The 13,389-nt window shown below is 39.0% G+C and overlaps 1 protein-coding gene across 2 annotated transcripts in view; it reads left to right on the forward strand.

Annotated features, from left to right (window-relative positions):
- The window catches only part of ncam1b (neural cell adhesion molecule 1b), a 99,560-nt gene that overhangs the window by 81,578 nt on the left and 4,593 nt on the right, over positions 1-13,389 (forward strand). The window contains exons 14-19 of one of the 2 annotated variants that reach the window (XM_079514174.1): positions 792-968; positions 1,175-1,303; positions 9,040-9,164; positions 9,308-9,488; positions 11,935-12,127; positions 12,503-12,619. In XM_079514174.1, coding sequence (XP_079370300.1) covers positions 792-968; positions 1,175-1,303; positions 9,040-9,164; positions 9,308-9,488; positions 11,935-12,127; positions 12,503-12,619 — 922 coding nt within the window. Of the gene's footprint in view, positions 1-791; positions 969-1,174; positions 1,304-9,039; positions 9,165-9,307; positions 9,489-11,931; positions 12,128-12,502; positions 12,620-13,389 lie in introns of both variants that reach the window. The other variant, XM_079514175.1, reaches the window with a different exon arrangement.

Here is a 13,389-nt window from a genome sequence, read left to right on the forward strand (position 1 = left end):
AACTCTAATGAACTGTTAAATTGAACTACTGTGGAGAATGGAGTAGTGTGTGCTGGTATGTGAAAATTGCCAATCTACAAGCGCAGACGTTTTGGCTATGCTCGGCGAATGTTTTCCTATTTTCGCCAAATGTTCCCCTATTATGTCCAGAATAGGTATGCTATTAGTTGATAGAGAAGCCGTCTGGTATACAGAAGGTCACCTGTCTGCCTCCTAGCCGGTCTATGTGTCAAAGAGTCCCTGATCATGACACTGATGAGCACTCATCATAACCGTGTGAATAGCCATTAGCCGATTGAAGCTGAAACTGATTTTCTCACTGGGATTAGTGCATTCAAACAAAAAAATTGTGACAGCCAGGAAGTATTAATATGAAATATAAATAATAATGACAAACTCTCACCTCTCAGGAGGTGAGAGGAGGAGGAGGAGAGAGGAGTTGGGTCGGCGGGGAGGGTAGTGCTATACAGTACGTGTCATTAATTATCGAGGATGGAATTTGCATACTCAGCTAGTAGTTCTACTAGACTGGCAGTCCCTGGGTGCGGAGCAGAGACATGACAAGTTGATACAGTAGCTTTGCACATTGTTAGATGTGAAATACATCATTTCTGTTTTCTATTTGCAACAGTGACAAATCATTTTAGTTTTGGTTTGGTTCTAGAGCTGTTTGTGTGTATATAACAAGTCTACAGCTTTCATATTGACAGTGTATACGAGTACAGCTTTCATATTGACAGTTTATACGAGTGCATCTCTTGACCCTCCATTTATTGACCTTCCTTTACCAGAGGTTCCATCAGCTCCATCCCTTGGTGAAGTGGAGCCCTTCTCCAGTTCTGCATGGGTTCAGTTTCAGGAACCGGAGGCCTCTGGAGGAGTTCCTGTCCTCAAATACAAGGCTGAGTGGAAAATGCAGGGCAGTAAATCAGGCAACTGGCTGCAGAGGACCTATGAGGTCCAAGAGGGTATGAGCTATATCAAAACATTATTTAGCTCTGTTGTTCTTTTATTTAGTTTATGAGGATTAACCTGTGGGAGGTGAAATGTAGACATTTTTATTTTTGGTCTGTATTATAGATGCATTGTATGAGATGGGAACATTTTGGTTTGAATCGTCAAATGTCAACTGCAGTACTTTCATGAATAATTGCATACTCTTATTTTGTGACAGTTACCCTAAATGAAGTGACAATCACTGGTCTGAAACCTGAGACCGACTATGAAGTGAAAATATCAGCCATTAACGGCAAGGGTGAGGGTGAAAGCAGCCCTGCTGTGTTATTCAAGACAGCACCTGTCCGTAAGTTTCACACACACACACACACACACACACACACACACACACACACACACACACACACACACACACACACACACACACACACACACACACACACACACACACACCATGACATTCTATACCTTAATTTAATCAGACCTTCAAACTCAAATTATAATCTTAAACTTTCTACATGAAGAGATTTCTTCTGTGTTGGTTTGTGAAAACTTGATAAGATATTCAAATTGTCTCAATTGTTGTAGTGCGACCCGAAGGTGGACATTGTGACTGCTCTATGAATGCAAGAGGAGTTTTTCGGTCGACCTACACAGTATATATTCTGGTGTGGTCAGATGTACCGTAGCTCATTAAAAGTATTGAGTCCTTATTCCATTCTTACCCGACATTGATAATTTATTTACTGCTGCTTTTAAGAGCAAAGGTGAAACGCAGACCACTTGCAGGATAACATTTTTTCCCAACAGACTGTTAAATGTCTACATTAGTGGGGAAATGTAGGGAAAAAACTAATAAGCATGCTTACACACCATTCTGCCGTCTCAGAGGTGAGATCGCACATCTCATATATATTATATTATTATTATATGATTTATGGTCACTATGTTTTCACTTTTGTCAACAGGAGAAGTGTCTAACTTCTCGTTAAACAGGTATCTCTGGCTCCGAATCATATTTAAATAAATTAAATAAACTTTTCCCAAATCTGGTCACGGCAGGGACTGGGAGCGCTTGTTTCATTTTACTGGGCAATTCCGTCCACAACCACTTGCCATTGTAGATACCTCAAGGCCTCGCTGTCTGCACACCTGTCTTGTTTTCAAGTGATGTAAAAAGGCATGCATGTAAAACCATTCTGTATTCAGTTGAGAGTAAAACAAAAAGAGTGCTCCCCCTCCCTCTGGCCCTTCCTATAACCGCTTCAGAGCATTTGGACAGACATCTATCTGGTGTGTGTCAGTGTGTGTCAGCGTGTGTCAGCGTACTTATTTCGTTTGACATTTCATGGTCTGTAGGGAAATTTGTTGGGGACAAAAATCAAATGTTCCTACATTTCTTGTTTTCTTACATTTACCTTGACACATTATGTAAGAAGACCATGTCACACGCTTGGATGTTGTAATTGAAATCTAAAGCACTTTTGACATTTTCCAATATCACCTAACTGGAGGCATATACTGTACAACCATTGTTTCCTTGATTCATTTAGTAATTAAGAACAGTTAATGTGGTTTAGTACATTCCCTAAATGAGGTCTTTGGGTCCCATTGCAACACCAGTTGAGATTCATTCGCTTCGAGCTCTGTATGAGGCTCATTATTATAGTGGTTTATAAAGGCCAACAAACAATTAATTGACATGGAAAGTAGCATGTCATCAGCAATCATCTTCTCTAAAGGCTTACCTTGAATTTAATCTTACCCCGTTGCTTAGGTTTTACCACCCTCTGCTGGTTGTGTTTGTCTTAGGAGGAGAAATCACTGTCCCTGGGAGTAATGTAGAGTAGAAATTGAGTCATTTCCTTACATGTGTTGGACGTAGGTTACGACTAATTTATGCTTGGTCACACAATGGTGTTGCTCACCAGAAACGCGCAACACACGACAAAGCATAAACTAGAAACGTGTGCTCAGTAATGTACAAATCTCTGCCAGGATTCATGCTTTAATAATAACAGTCATTAGTGATGTATGCAGTGAAATTACTACATGGCACATTACTACCCAGTGCCATGAAACAGCACAACATGTGATTATAGTAATGTGATCTCCTGGCACAGATGAATTACAGGCATTAGACATTGGTGTGATGTAATTTAGTTTATTTGTGTTTCTCATTTTACACCCTTACTTTACTACATCTTCACTATTATGTTTTCTTTCCTGATTTACTTTTATGTTGTAACCATCAGGCTATTCTTATACAAGTAAGTTCTTTCTACCTTCTAAACCAAGGCCTAGTTTCCCCTGCAAATGGTTACATATACTAAACCATGAATGATACAGTTTGGTTTGCTATTATTTCTCTCACCAGAGTGTATTAAACATTTTAAACGCAACGGTCACCCAGTAGACAAGAAAGAACAAGTCTATGTGTTTGTATGTACAGTATGCGTCAAAATTTGCACAGATGGTCTTGCAGCATTGTATGAGTCATCCCAGCTTGATTTGGGTCAATATTCCCTGCCTGCCTAGTGCCTATCCCTCAGGTGACAAGGCAAGCACTGCCCTTCTGGCTGTTCATCAAATTTTTAACTAAACCTCAAAAATACACCCACACCATTGACTCTCTGGAAGGTAGTTATCTCCTACTCAGTAGGACCTACACTCAACCTGCAATATAGTCTTTGCCCCTAGGCAAATTGTTTATTACAAAGAACCAACGTATTCCCATATACTTAATTTAAATGCATTTAAGTTGAGTGATCATTTGGGCAAATGTCTAACTGGCATCCAGTACCCATGTACTATTCGGTTTTAACTATTATGCGTCATGATTGTGAGCATGATTTAATTGGCTGTGTCCCGACAACCTACCAGCTACATCCTGTCCGTCTGTCCGGACTATGGGATCTCGACGTTAACACAAACAGAATAGTGCTGCACTTCTAAATGTAGAATATCACTTTACAATCACTTTACAATTATGAATGATAAAAATATGAATAATAATAATGACAATAATAATAATCTTAATACATCATGATTTAATTGTCTATGTGCATCCGACCAACCGACTTCAAACTTGCCGCGTGTGTCGCCGACAACCCGAGGAGGTGCGTGCTACGTAAGTCGGTTTGATAGGCTGTTGTCCAGAACCGCCGTTGCGACGAATGCCCATATATAAATAATAAATATAAATATCGATATCTGATTGTCCAGACCCGCAGATCGGCCTGCTCATATATGGGACTTCAAACTCGGTGCTCAATTCAAGATGACCACCACACGAACCCCATGGAACATTAGTTGACCTTGACAACAAGAAGAGAAACTAGACACCATTAGGGTCCTAAAAACTGCTTATTAAAAATACAAATCATTAAAAGACACATTTGGATTATGACTGACAATCAGCCATAATTTATTTTTTAAATTGGGACTTTTTTTGTCAACAGCATTTACTTTTACTTTTGATTATGTCAATATCAGATACATTAACACTCAATATATTCATAAAATGGTATTAAACGTTAATTTAACTCTGACAGTGTACAAATGGAACAGATGGTACGCTGAGGTTTTTACAGTGTACCTGTAATAGGCCTCCACAAACACTGCAATTAATACAACTGATTGTCAATACATGGGACATGCACTGTCTAAATCTAATTTAGCCAATATACTTTCTTTTATATTTCTAGATGGCATATTTCATTTTTCCACTGATGAAACAGGTTTGTTCTGTTGTAGACAATAGATAAATAGTTTTCAACTAGCTATTTATATCCCTACAAGACAACCCTATATCCACCATGCTGTTTAAGTTTACACTGTAACCATGTCACACCCTTGTATTAGCGAAAGTGGATTTCACACTGATATATGTACAGTAGTGTGTTATGTCCTGATCGTGATTCTTGTGCATTTTAGCCTATTTCACCCAGATACCTGTATGGCAGCATTACTCATTTTTGCATCTCCAATTTGTCATTTTTTCATTGACATCACATGATGTAATTAATTAATTAATTAGCTGTAAACCACATGTACACTTTACTGTAACAAAAAAAGTGTCAACAATGACATATTTCCACAAAAGTGTAAATTAAGCTATGCAGTTTCTATATTGCAATTGCAAACACTACAACAACCTTTCATTTTAAATTATTTTGTTGTCACTTCAGAAGACTTATGCTTGGATAAAAGCTTATTTCCCAGTAAATTACCACGCTTTATCAAGAAGATAAAGCTGTAAGATATCTTCTTAAACCTGACACATATTCTTATTTCTTTTATAAAGTAAAACCTTTTAATAGTGTCAAAAGCTTTTGTGACATTTACCTACATTTTTCTACGTTTGTCGTGTCTGCAAGTATTTTAAGTTAACTTTGTTTTCTCTCTCCATCTTTTATTGTTTATTATATGTTTCATGGTACTTCCTCTTGCTTTCCTTTCAACCAATCACACGCATGCATTTCATGTGATGTTGTGTGGCTTACATGGTGCTGATGATCCCCTCCACCCAGCAGAAGGTAACTTGATGCTCCAGATGTTTATGAGAAGAATCCTAACTTCACCGGAGAATCATAACATTAACTGACTCATCACTAGGATATCTTTAACCCCTATTTCCAGTGGTGGACAAAGTACATATAACTTAATCCATTTAGGCCTGATGTTGAAATAATAAAAAAGTCTTCTGAAAGAATATATATATATATTCAAAGATTTGTGCCGCATTTTCACGATTTTTCAAAAATAGCAGACCTACAAGCTCGTAGCGCGCCACTCGGTGGCGCGCTATGAGCTTGTAGATCTGCTATTTTTCAATAGCTAAAGTATAACATAATGCTTAGTTAAAACACCAAAAGGGGTTCCCGCCCAGAATGGATTAAAGTCAATTTGATACTCCTGGTCAAATATTACTCAACTACAAGTAAATGTTGCTCAGTCAAGTTTGTATTATAAATACTTAAAGTATTCAAAAGTACGAATTAAAAAGTACAAAACAATAGCAGATGTACAAGCTATTTGAAATAGAGCTTAAACATTTTTTTTAAAATTAATACAATGTAATCTTGTCCAATCTGTGTGGTAGAGTATGTTAATATAACTTATACAATTGGGGTGGTTGTAATTTAGATCGTGACACAGCATCTGCACATTTTGAACTGATGGTCAAGATTCAATGTATCCCCTGAGCAAGCAGGCAGGCTCTATAAGCTCAATGGTAAACATTTCAGCAATTGTGCAGGAAACCAGGTGCAAATACGGGGTATAAGAGGAAAGTTACATAGTGCAGCTTTAAAGGACAACTTAGTTTATTTTTTACGACAAGGGTTTGTAATGATAATAATTAAAAGATGAGTTTTAAAAAATATCATGTATTGCTTTCTATCATTTTTTACTGATGAACGGGGCATTCCGGCAATTGATAAAAAATATTTTTACCAAGGCTATTTTTGTCTCCGCAAGCTCGAATGCATGAAGATCAGGGAACAACCCCAGCTTTTCCACATTGGCCTGTTATAGCGCCTCCAGGAGGCAGATTCTTTGCAAAACACTTTTTTTTTACTCCTTACTCCTACAGATTTTGTCCACATTTAGATTTTTGTACACATTATCTTGATAGTCATGTTATCTAGACAGATCTGTTGGATTTTTCATATTCCATCCTGATTGGCTACGATTGACTTCCAAAGTTTGCAGGAGTGGCCCGTTTTGTACAAAAGGCCTCAGGTGATGAACGCATTATGATTGCAGTGAAACCTTGTACGCACATCCCCACTAGGCCAAAAAAGAAATGCCACCATACAATTTTTCAAACTCACAGTGGCGCTATTACAGGCAGATTCACATGCACTTAACTGTATGCATCTTTTTTCCATTCTGTGGTAGTTCTTCCTTGACCTAGTAGGGATGTGCGTGCAAAGTTTCACGGCAATCAGGCACTGTTCACGATCTGAGGCATTTTGTACAAAACAGGCCACTCCTGCAAACTTAGGAATCCAATCTTAGCCAACAAGAATGGAATTTGAAATATCTGGCAGATCTGTCTTGATCACATTACTATCGAGATAATATTGGCCCGGTTTCCCAAAGGACACCTCTTACACCATGGTGTAAGAGGTGTACACCATGGTGTAAGAGGTATGGTGTTGCACATGCTCAGTTGCCCTCTAGGCCGCACATGAAGCCTGTGTGCGGCCTAATTGGCTGCATGGCAGCCAATCAAACACTATGTCCTTTTTTGGGAAACACTGTCAAACACAACAACATAGAAATACACAAACTAGACTAGAGCACAGCCATACCTGTCCTCATTGCGCACGTAAGGCCTCCTGCATGAATACACAAACCTGTTTCCCTAAAGCCTCTTTAGCCTACACACACCTGTCGACATGTGGCAGTATTAAAACCATTCGCAGAGAAATGTGTGGTGCGAGTGGTGACTTTCTTCATCTCATTTAAATATAAAAACTTTGAAATTAAGGCCTACTTCAGCATCAAAGAAATTAAATTGAGTGGCACATCTATGCACGGAATGTCTATGTTCACAGGCTTCATGTGCGGCCTAGAGGGCAACTGAGCATGTGCAACACCATACCTCTTACACCATGGTGTAAGAGGTGTCCTTTGTGAAACCGGGCCAATGTGTACCAATTTCTGTGATTGATGTCTGGACACAATCTGTAGGAGTAAAAAAACTGAAAGATTTGGGGCAGAGGTTCTTCCTTGATCTCTATGCATTCGGGCTTGCGGAGACAATCATTGTGTTAAAAAAAGAGAAAAATAAATAAATGCTATAACGATAGAAAGCAATACATGAATTTTGTTTAACACTCATCTTTAAATGATAAAGTTGTCCTTTAAGTGGTTAATTGATAATGTACTTTTCCCCTTCATAGAAATGTAGTGGAGTCAAAAGCACAATATTTGGCTTTGAAATGTAGTGGGGTGAAACCCTTACCTATCCAAAAATACAAATACTCAAGTAAAGTACAGATACTCAAAAAATATACTTAAGTACAGTACTCAAGTATATGTACTTTGTTACTGTCCACCACTGTCTATTAAACATTTAATATAGGCTTGCCTAATATCCAACCATTTGCCTCAGCTGGATAAATTCAAGCAGCCCAGAGTTTATCATAATATTACCGTATTTGACCACTTACGGTAATTCTTTTATAATTACTATAATATATTACTATTACTATAATATATTTATCACGCAAAAATAGCACATCTACAAGGTCACAAGACCTGCCATGGTGCCTTGTGAGCTCGTAGATCAGCATTTTCTTTCCCCCTATTTTTTAACTTTTGGCTGCAATGACATGGTCAAAATAGCAAAGTTGAAAGTGATGGACGGCATGCCTCTTACTGACCATATTAAGAGCAAAACGGCCACTGTGTCAACATCAATTATGTCTTCAGCTAGACCATGCTTATCATGTTTAAAACAGGCATAAACAACTAACACGTAGGCTAAAGCAACAACACACAATGTTGTCAGACACACACATTAGTTTATCATAATGGACATTAACATTCATGCACTTCCTTCTTGTTGTTTGTGGTCCTGTAATTGCTCTCTTTCCTTTGGAAATTCAAGCGTTATGTCCAAGCGTTATCTATTCAAACAGACCACAAATAACCAATGGCAGTGAATGAATCAGTTACATAAGTTAATAGATTGCCATTAGCAATGTTCATGTCTGTCAAGTACTTTATATTGCAAACACGTTCCACTTAATACATATCATTACAAGCTTGTTAATCGCTAGGCTATGTACTAATATTTAATAGTTTGATACTTTGATTATAAGACTCAAGACAAACATTGGTATGTGGCAAAGGGTTTTGCTAAATGATTCAAATGACAATGTGAAAGACCATATTCAAATATTGACCCTTTGTTTTATTTCTAACCCTGTTTTTTTTCCATAATTTTGAAGGTACAGGTGGGACCACAGAAATGTATCTCCATCGCTTGTAAACTATTAACCAACCCTCTATCTTCATGCATTTTTTAAAGTGATATTTAACTACGTCTTTCTTCTGTGCTTGTAGGGAAGCCCAGCCCGCCTAAGCTGGAGGGGATCCTTCAACCCAAAGGCAACTCCCTGAAGATCAACTGGATCAAGCAAGACGATGGTGGCTCACCTATCATGCATTACCTTATCCGCTACAAACCTGTAAGTATGGGTTTCTGAACAGCATTGCATATGTTATGTTGTTAAAGGGGGAAATAATATACAGTTATCATTCAGTCGTGTGATTTACCGGTTTTCTTAGAACATCACCTGAACACTAGCATGTCTTTTCTGTGTACCCTCAGAAACACAAGCCAGAGTGGAATCCAGAGATCCGGCTCCCCAGTGGCAGTGAGCATGCAGTTCTGAGTGGGTTGGAGTGGAACACAGACTATGATGTCTATGTGGTAGCGGAGAACCAGAAGGGCAAGTCCCAACCAGGAGTAGTATCTTTCAGGACCTCCACAGAGCCAGCGGCTATCCCAGGTACCTCCAATGCCCTCTTACCACTCTCTGTACTAAACCAAAGACTGAGAGACCAAACTCAAAACTCAGTTGAAGTGAGAACTTCTCATTTCCGCTTGCTCATGTGGGTGACTGTCAGAAAAATAAATCTACAGAGGGGGGAAAAAGACTTTGCTGGAAAGCAATCTGCCAGCATAAATCTTTCAACTGAATTTGCAACCTGAATCCCATTATAAGTAGTCTGTGACTATCCTTTTGAATGAGTTATGGTTTTTGGTCTCTCAGTAAGGGGATAGGCTTGTTCCACCGGTAGAAGTATTTCCTCAGACCTATTATACCTATATCTTGGCCTATTGTCTTTCTCAGGTTTATTTTCTGTACCGTGTACAATAATAACTGTGACTGATTGAATACTTTGTCCATGTGTGGAACCAGCCTGTTCATCTCTTTTAAATTGGTCTTCCATAGCTCCTGCTTAACCCTATAGCTGCAAATGGAGGTTTTTCTGTCAAAGCTTGCAGACTCTTGCAGACCCATACAGCTGTGTAACCAGAGTCATCCTATAAAATCTGACAATCTGGAGTGCTTTGCTGAAGCACGCCTACAGTATGTCCCTCCCTCAATCCTTCGTTGTTCCTTTCAAACTCATCCTGCTTATCCCACTCACTCACCACTGCGTCGCCATTGGTCAATAATTCTGTAGTCCTCCTTTGGTGCTGTGCTTTTACTTTGACGTGTTGTATTAGTTGTTGTTTTGTTTTGTTTTGTTTTTCATTTCCTTGTTTTCTCCCTGATTGGGGAAACTGTCTTTGCACGTTTTAATTTTCTCTTTTTTTTCCTCCACACTTGACATGTTTTCACTTTTTTCTCTGCCTCTGTTCCCACCCACCCGCCCACCCTTCTCTCTTTCTCCTCTTTGATTCCCTTTATTTCCTCCCCCCTTTCCGTTTCCTCTCTTTCCCTCTCTCTTGATCCCTCTCTCAATGTTCCTGCCCTCTCGCCTGGTCCTGGACACCGATGTGGTGGGACCACGTGAACATTTTCCACCTGACCTGTGTGTATATTGCTGTGGTTCCCGGGGGTGTTGTGGTGGCTGTGTGTTCAATACTCAGTCGATCAGGGCTGTTCATGTTTTACATACTACACGTTGGTGTCACTCATCCTACCCCTCCTTATAGCAATATACTTGCTTTCATAGTTCATTCCATGGGGAGTTCACACATTTACTGTAGAGGAAAGCCTGCCTTTCTCTGGCCTGGCTGTCTCTCTGGATGCTTTCATTCATTATGCAGACTTGGTCTGAGACAGACGCGTCTCTGTCAGCAGGCAGAGAAAGGTGCCCAGACAGATGTACAAACCAAAGGCAATGGAATCCTCTGTCTCCGGTCTGCTCTGCAGTGCTCAGCATAGCAGAGCTAGCCCTCAGTACTAGACCACAGAAAGGAGTGCTGGTTTACAGTAATCAACATTAGCGTAATTGAAAGTGGTTATATATGACAACTTAGCACTGTGTATACGGAACACTGAGCGAATGCCGAGTGCTGATCATGTCAGTTTACATAAAAGATGTATATTGTTTTTCACTCACAACATGATGTGTATGATGTGTATGTAAGGATTTGTAACACTTTTACATGATTGAGAACAAAAACATGTATGATGATGATGGACCACACACAGAACCATCATATGTGCTATTGTTGATATGCAATTAATTGCTGTTCCCTATGGTGATTACTAAGACAAATATTATCTCAATTATTTAGCACATATCCATTTTCACTCACAAGTACCAGCGTTTTATACATTGTTAGCAAATTGGTTTTGTCAGCCACATCATATGTAGACCCTGTTCCTGTGATGAATCATTTGTTGATTGACCGTGACCATTTGAAAAGGTTTATATTGAGGTTTTGCTCTTTTCACCTATGGTTTCAAAATAATCTTAGACACAACTAGTGATCACACATCATGGCCTATTGACATATGTTGATTAGCCTCACACACTTTATGTTTATAAAATGTAATGCAAGCTTTCATCTGGTCTTCATTATTCTAATATCAAATAAATGTGATTTAATATATTCTAACGCATCTGTACTTTATTACTCCGGGGTGCTTATTGCTAATACCGTAATTAATCCTTAAGCACTTCTCATCTGCCAGCACATGTGTAATGAAGAAGATTATAGTGGTTAATAATTCAATTTAACAGAACATTCCAGACAAATGCATCACATTGCATCTAAGTACATGCTGAGATCTCGGTCATAGTATCAGTGTTCATAACAGGTGAGTAACTGTTTTAAGTTTTCTTTTTTTTCTTTCTTTCTTCTCTTTTTTTCTTTCTTTTTTACCATTTGTGGCTACAGTTCCATGGTATCATATTCTTTACGACTCTTTTCTGTTAAAATGCATTGTGCCGCAGGTCGTCTTCAGCGCTGTCTGTGTGTCTTCTTTCCAGCAGATCTGGGGGAGGAGACGGCTATTTCGATGGGCATCATAGCAGGCATTATTGTGGTAGCATTTCTGCTACTGCTTCTGGCTGTGGACCTTACCTGTTACTTTATGAATAAATGTGGCCTGATCATGTGCCTCTGTGGAAAACCGGGCACTGGGACCAAAGGGCACAACATGGAAGAGGGCAAGGCTGCTTTCATGTGAGTATGACTTGAAATCTGTGGCACTATTCTGGGGTTAACATTCTGTGAATCTGACTGTGGGTGAGGTCGGGCAAGATTCAGTCAAGATTTTCATTTAGTGTGTTCGATAACCTCAAGCAAGTCTCTGCAAGTTGATCTTCATATCGCACTAAAATGAAAATGAATCTAATGGCTTCCTCAAAAGTAATTCAGGCATGTTTGACATTTAATACTGCCAAGTTCCAACCATTTGAAATTTGGCAGTATTAAATGTCAAACATGCCTGACCACTGGGATGGTACTCAAACTAAATCCCCCCTGTTGCATGATGGATGAAATGTCACATCTATGAAATAACACAATCTGTTGACAAATTATGGTCCTGTGCCGCAGAAAGGACGAGTCGAAAGAACCAATTGTGGAAGTGAGAACAGAGGACGAGTGCACGGCCAATCACAATCCAGGAGGACCAACAGAACCGAATGAAACGACACCCCTAACGGAACCAGAGTGAGTAGAGAATGCTTTTTTCAGACTTTTTAATAGTTCTTGGTGTTGTACATTACACTAATACACTCCACTTTATAAAATCACACTCCCTTTAATAATTTGGATGATGATTTGACCCAAGTGACCCAACTACTGAGTTACAGTACATACATTAAGGAAAATAACAAAACATTTAAGAGATGCTTTTGTAAATCTCTCTTAATTTGTGATTCTGAAGTGGAGTTCACATAATTAAACTGTGCCGATTTTTGTGGTTATTTGTATTTGGTTTTGGTTTTTGGCATTGTTTTTATGTTTTTCTTGAGATTATTCCAGTTTTTATATTTCTTCTCCAGCCTTTGGAGAGTTTGTTTCATTTTGACAAGGGTGACGCAGTACCAGTTAAAGACATGGAAAGGCTTTTGTACCCTTGTGTGTTTGGCCAAATAGCACCAAGCCATATGACAACATGAGTAAGCCACATCTCATTACAGCGATGTATAGAAAAAGTGGACATTTTTGGAAGATTGTCACTGGTACTGATCAAACCTTTAAGGTGGTTTTGTGTGGTGCTGTAGTTTTACTTGGAAAGACTTGCGTGCTTTTAGTACAGTCTTAGCTACCATGTTGCCATGTGTATGGGCTGTATCCTTCGATGTTCACTCACAGCATGAAACCCTTTGTCTTTTTTTTGCATTAATGCTTGATAGTCATTGCTTTGTCTTTGTTTAAATTTAGAACTCCTACCAAACCCTCTGCATGCATCTCCTAGTCACCCTTCCTCTTGTCAC

The sequence above is a fragment of the Electrona antarctica genome (genome assembly GCF_951216825.1).
Source record: "Electrona antarctica genome assembly, chromosome: 11".
Taxonomy (NCBI): Eukaryota; Metazoa; Chordata; class Actinopteri; order Myctophiformes; family Myctophidae; genus Electrona; species Electrona antarctica.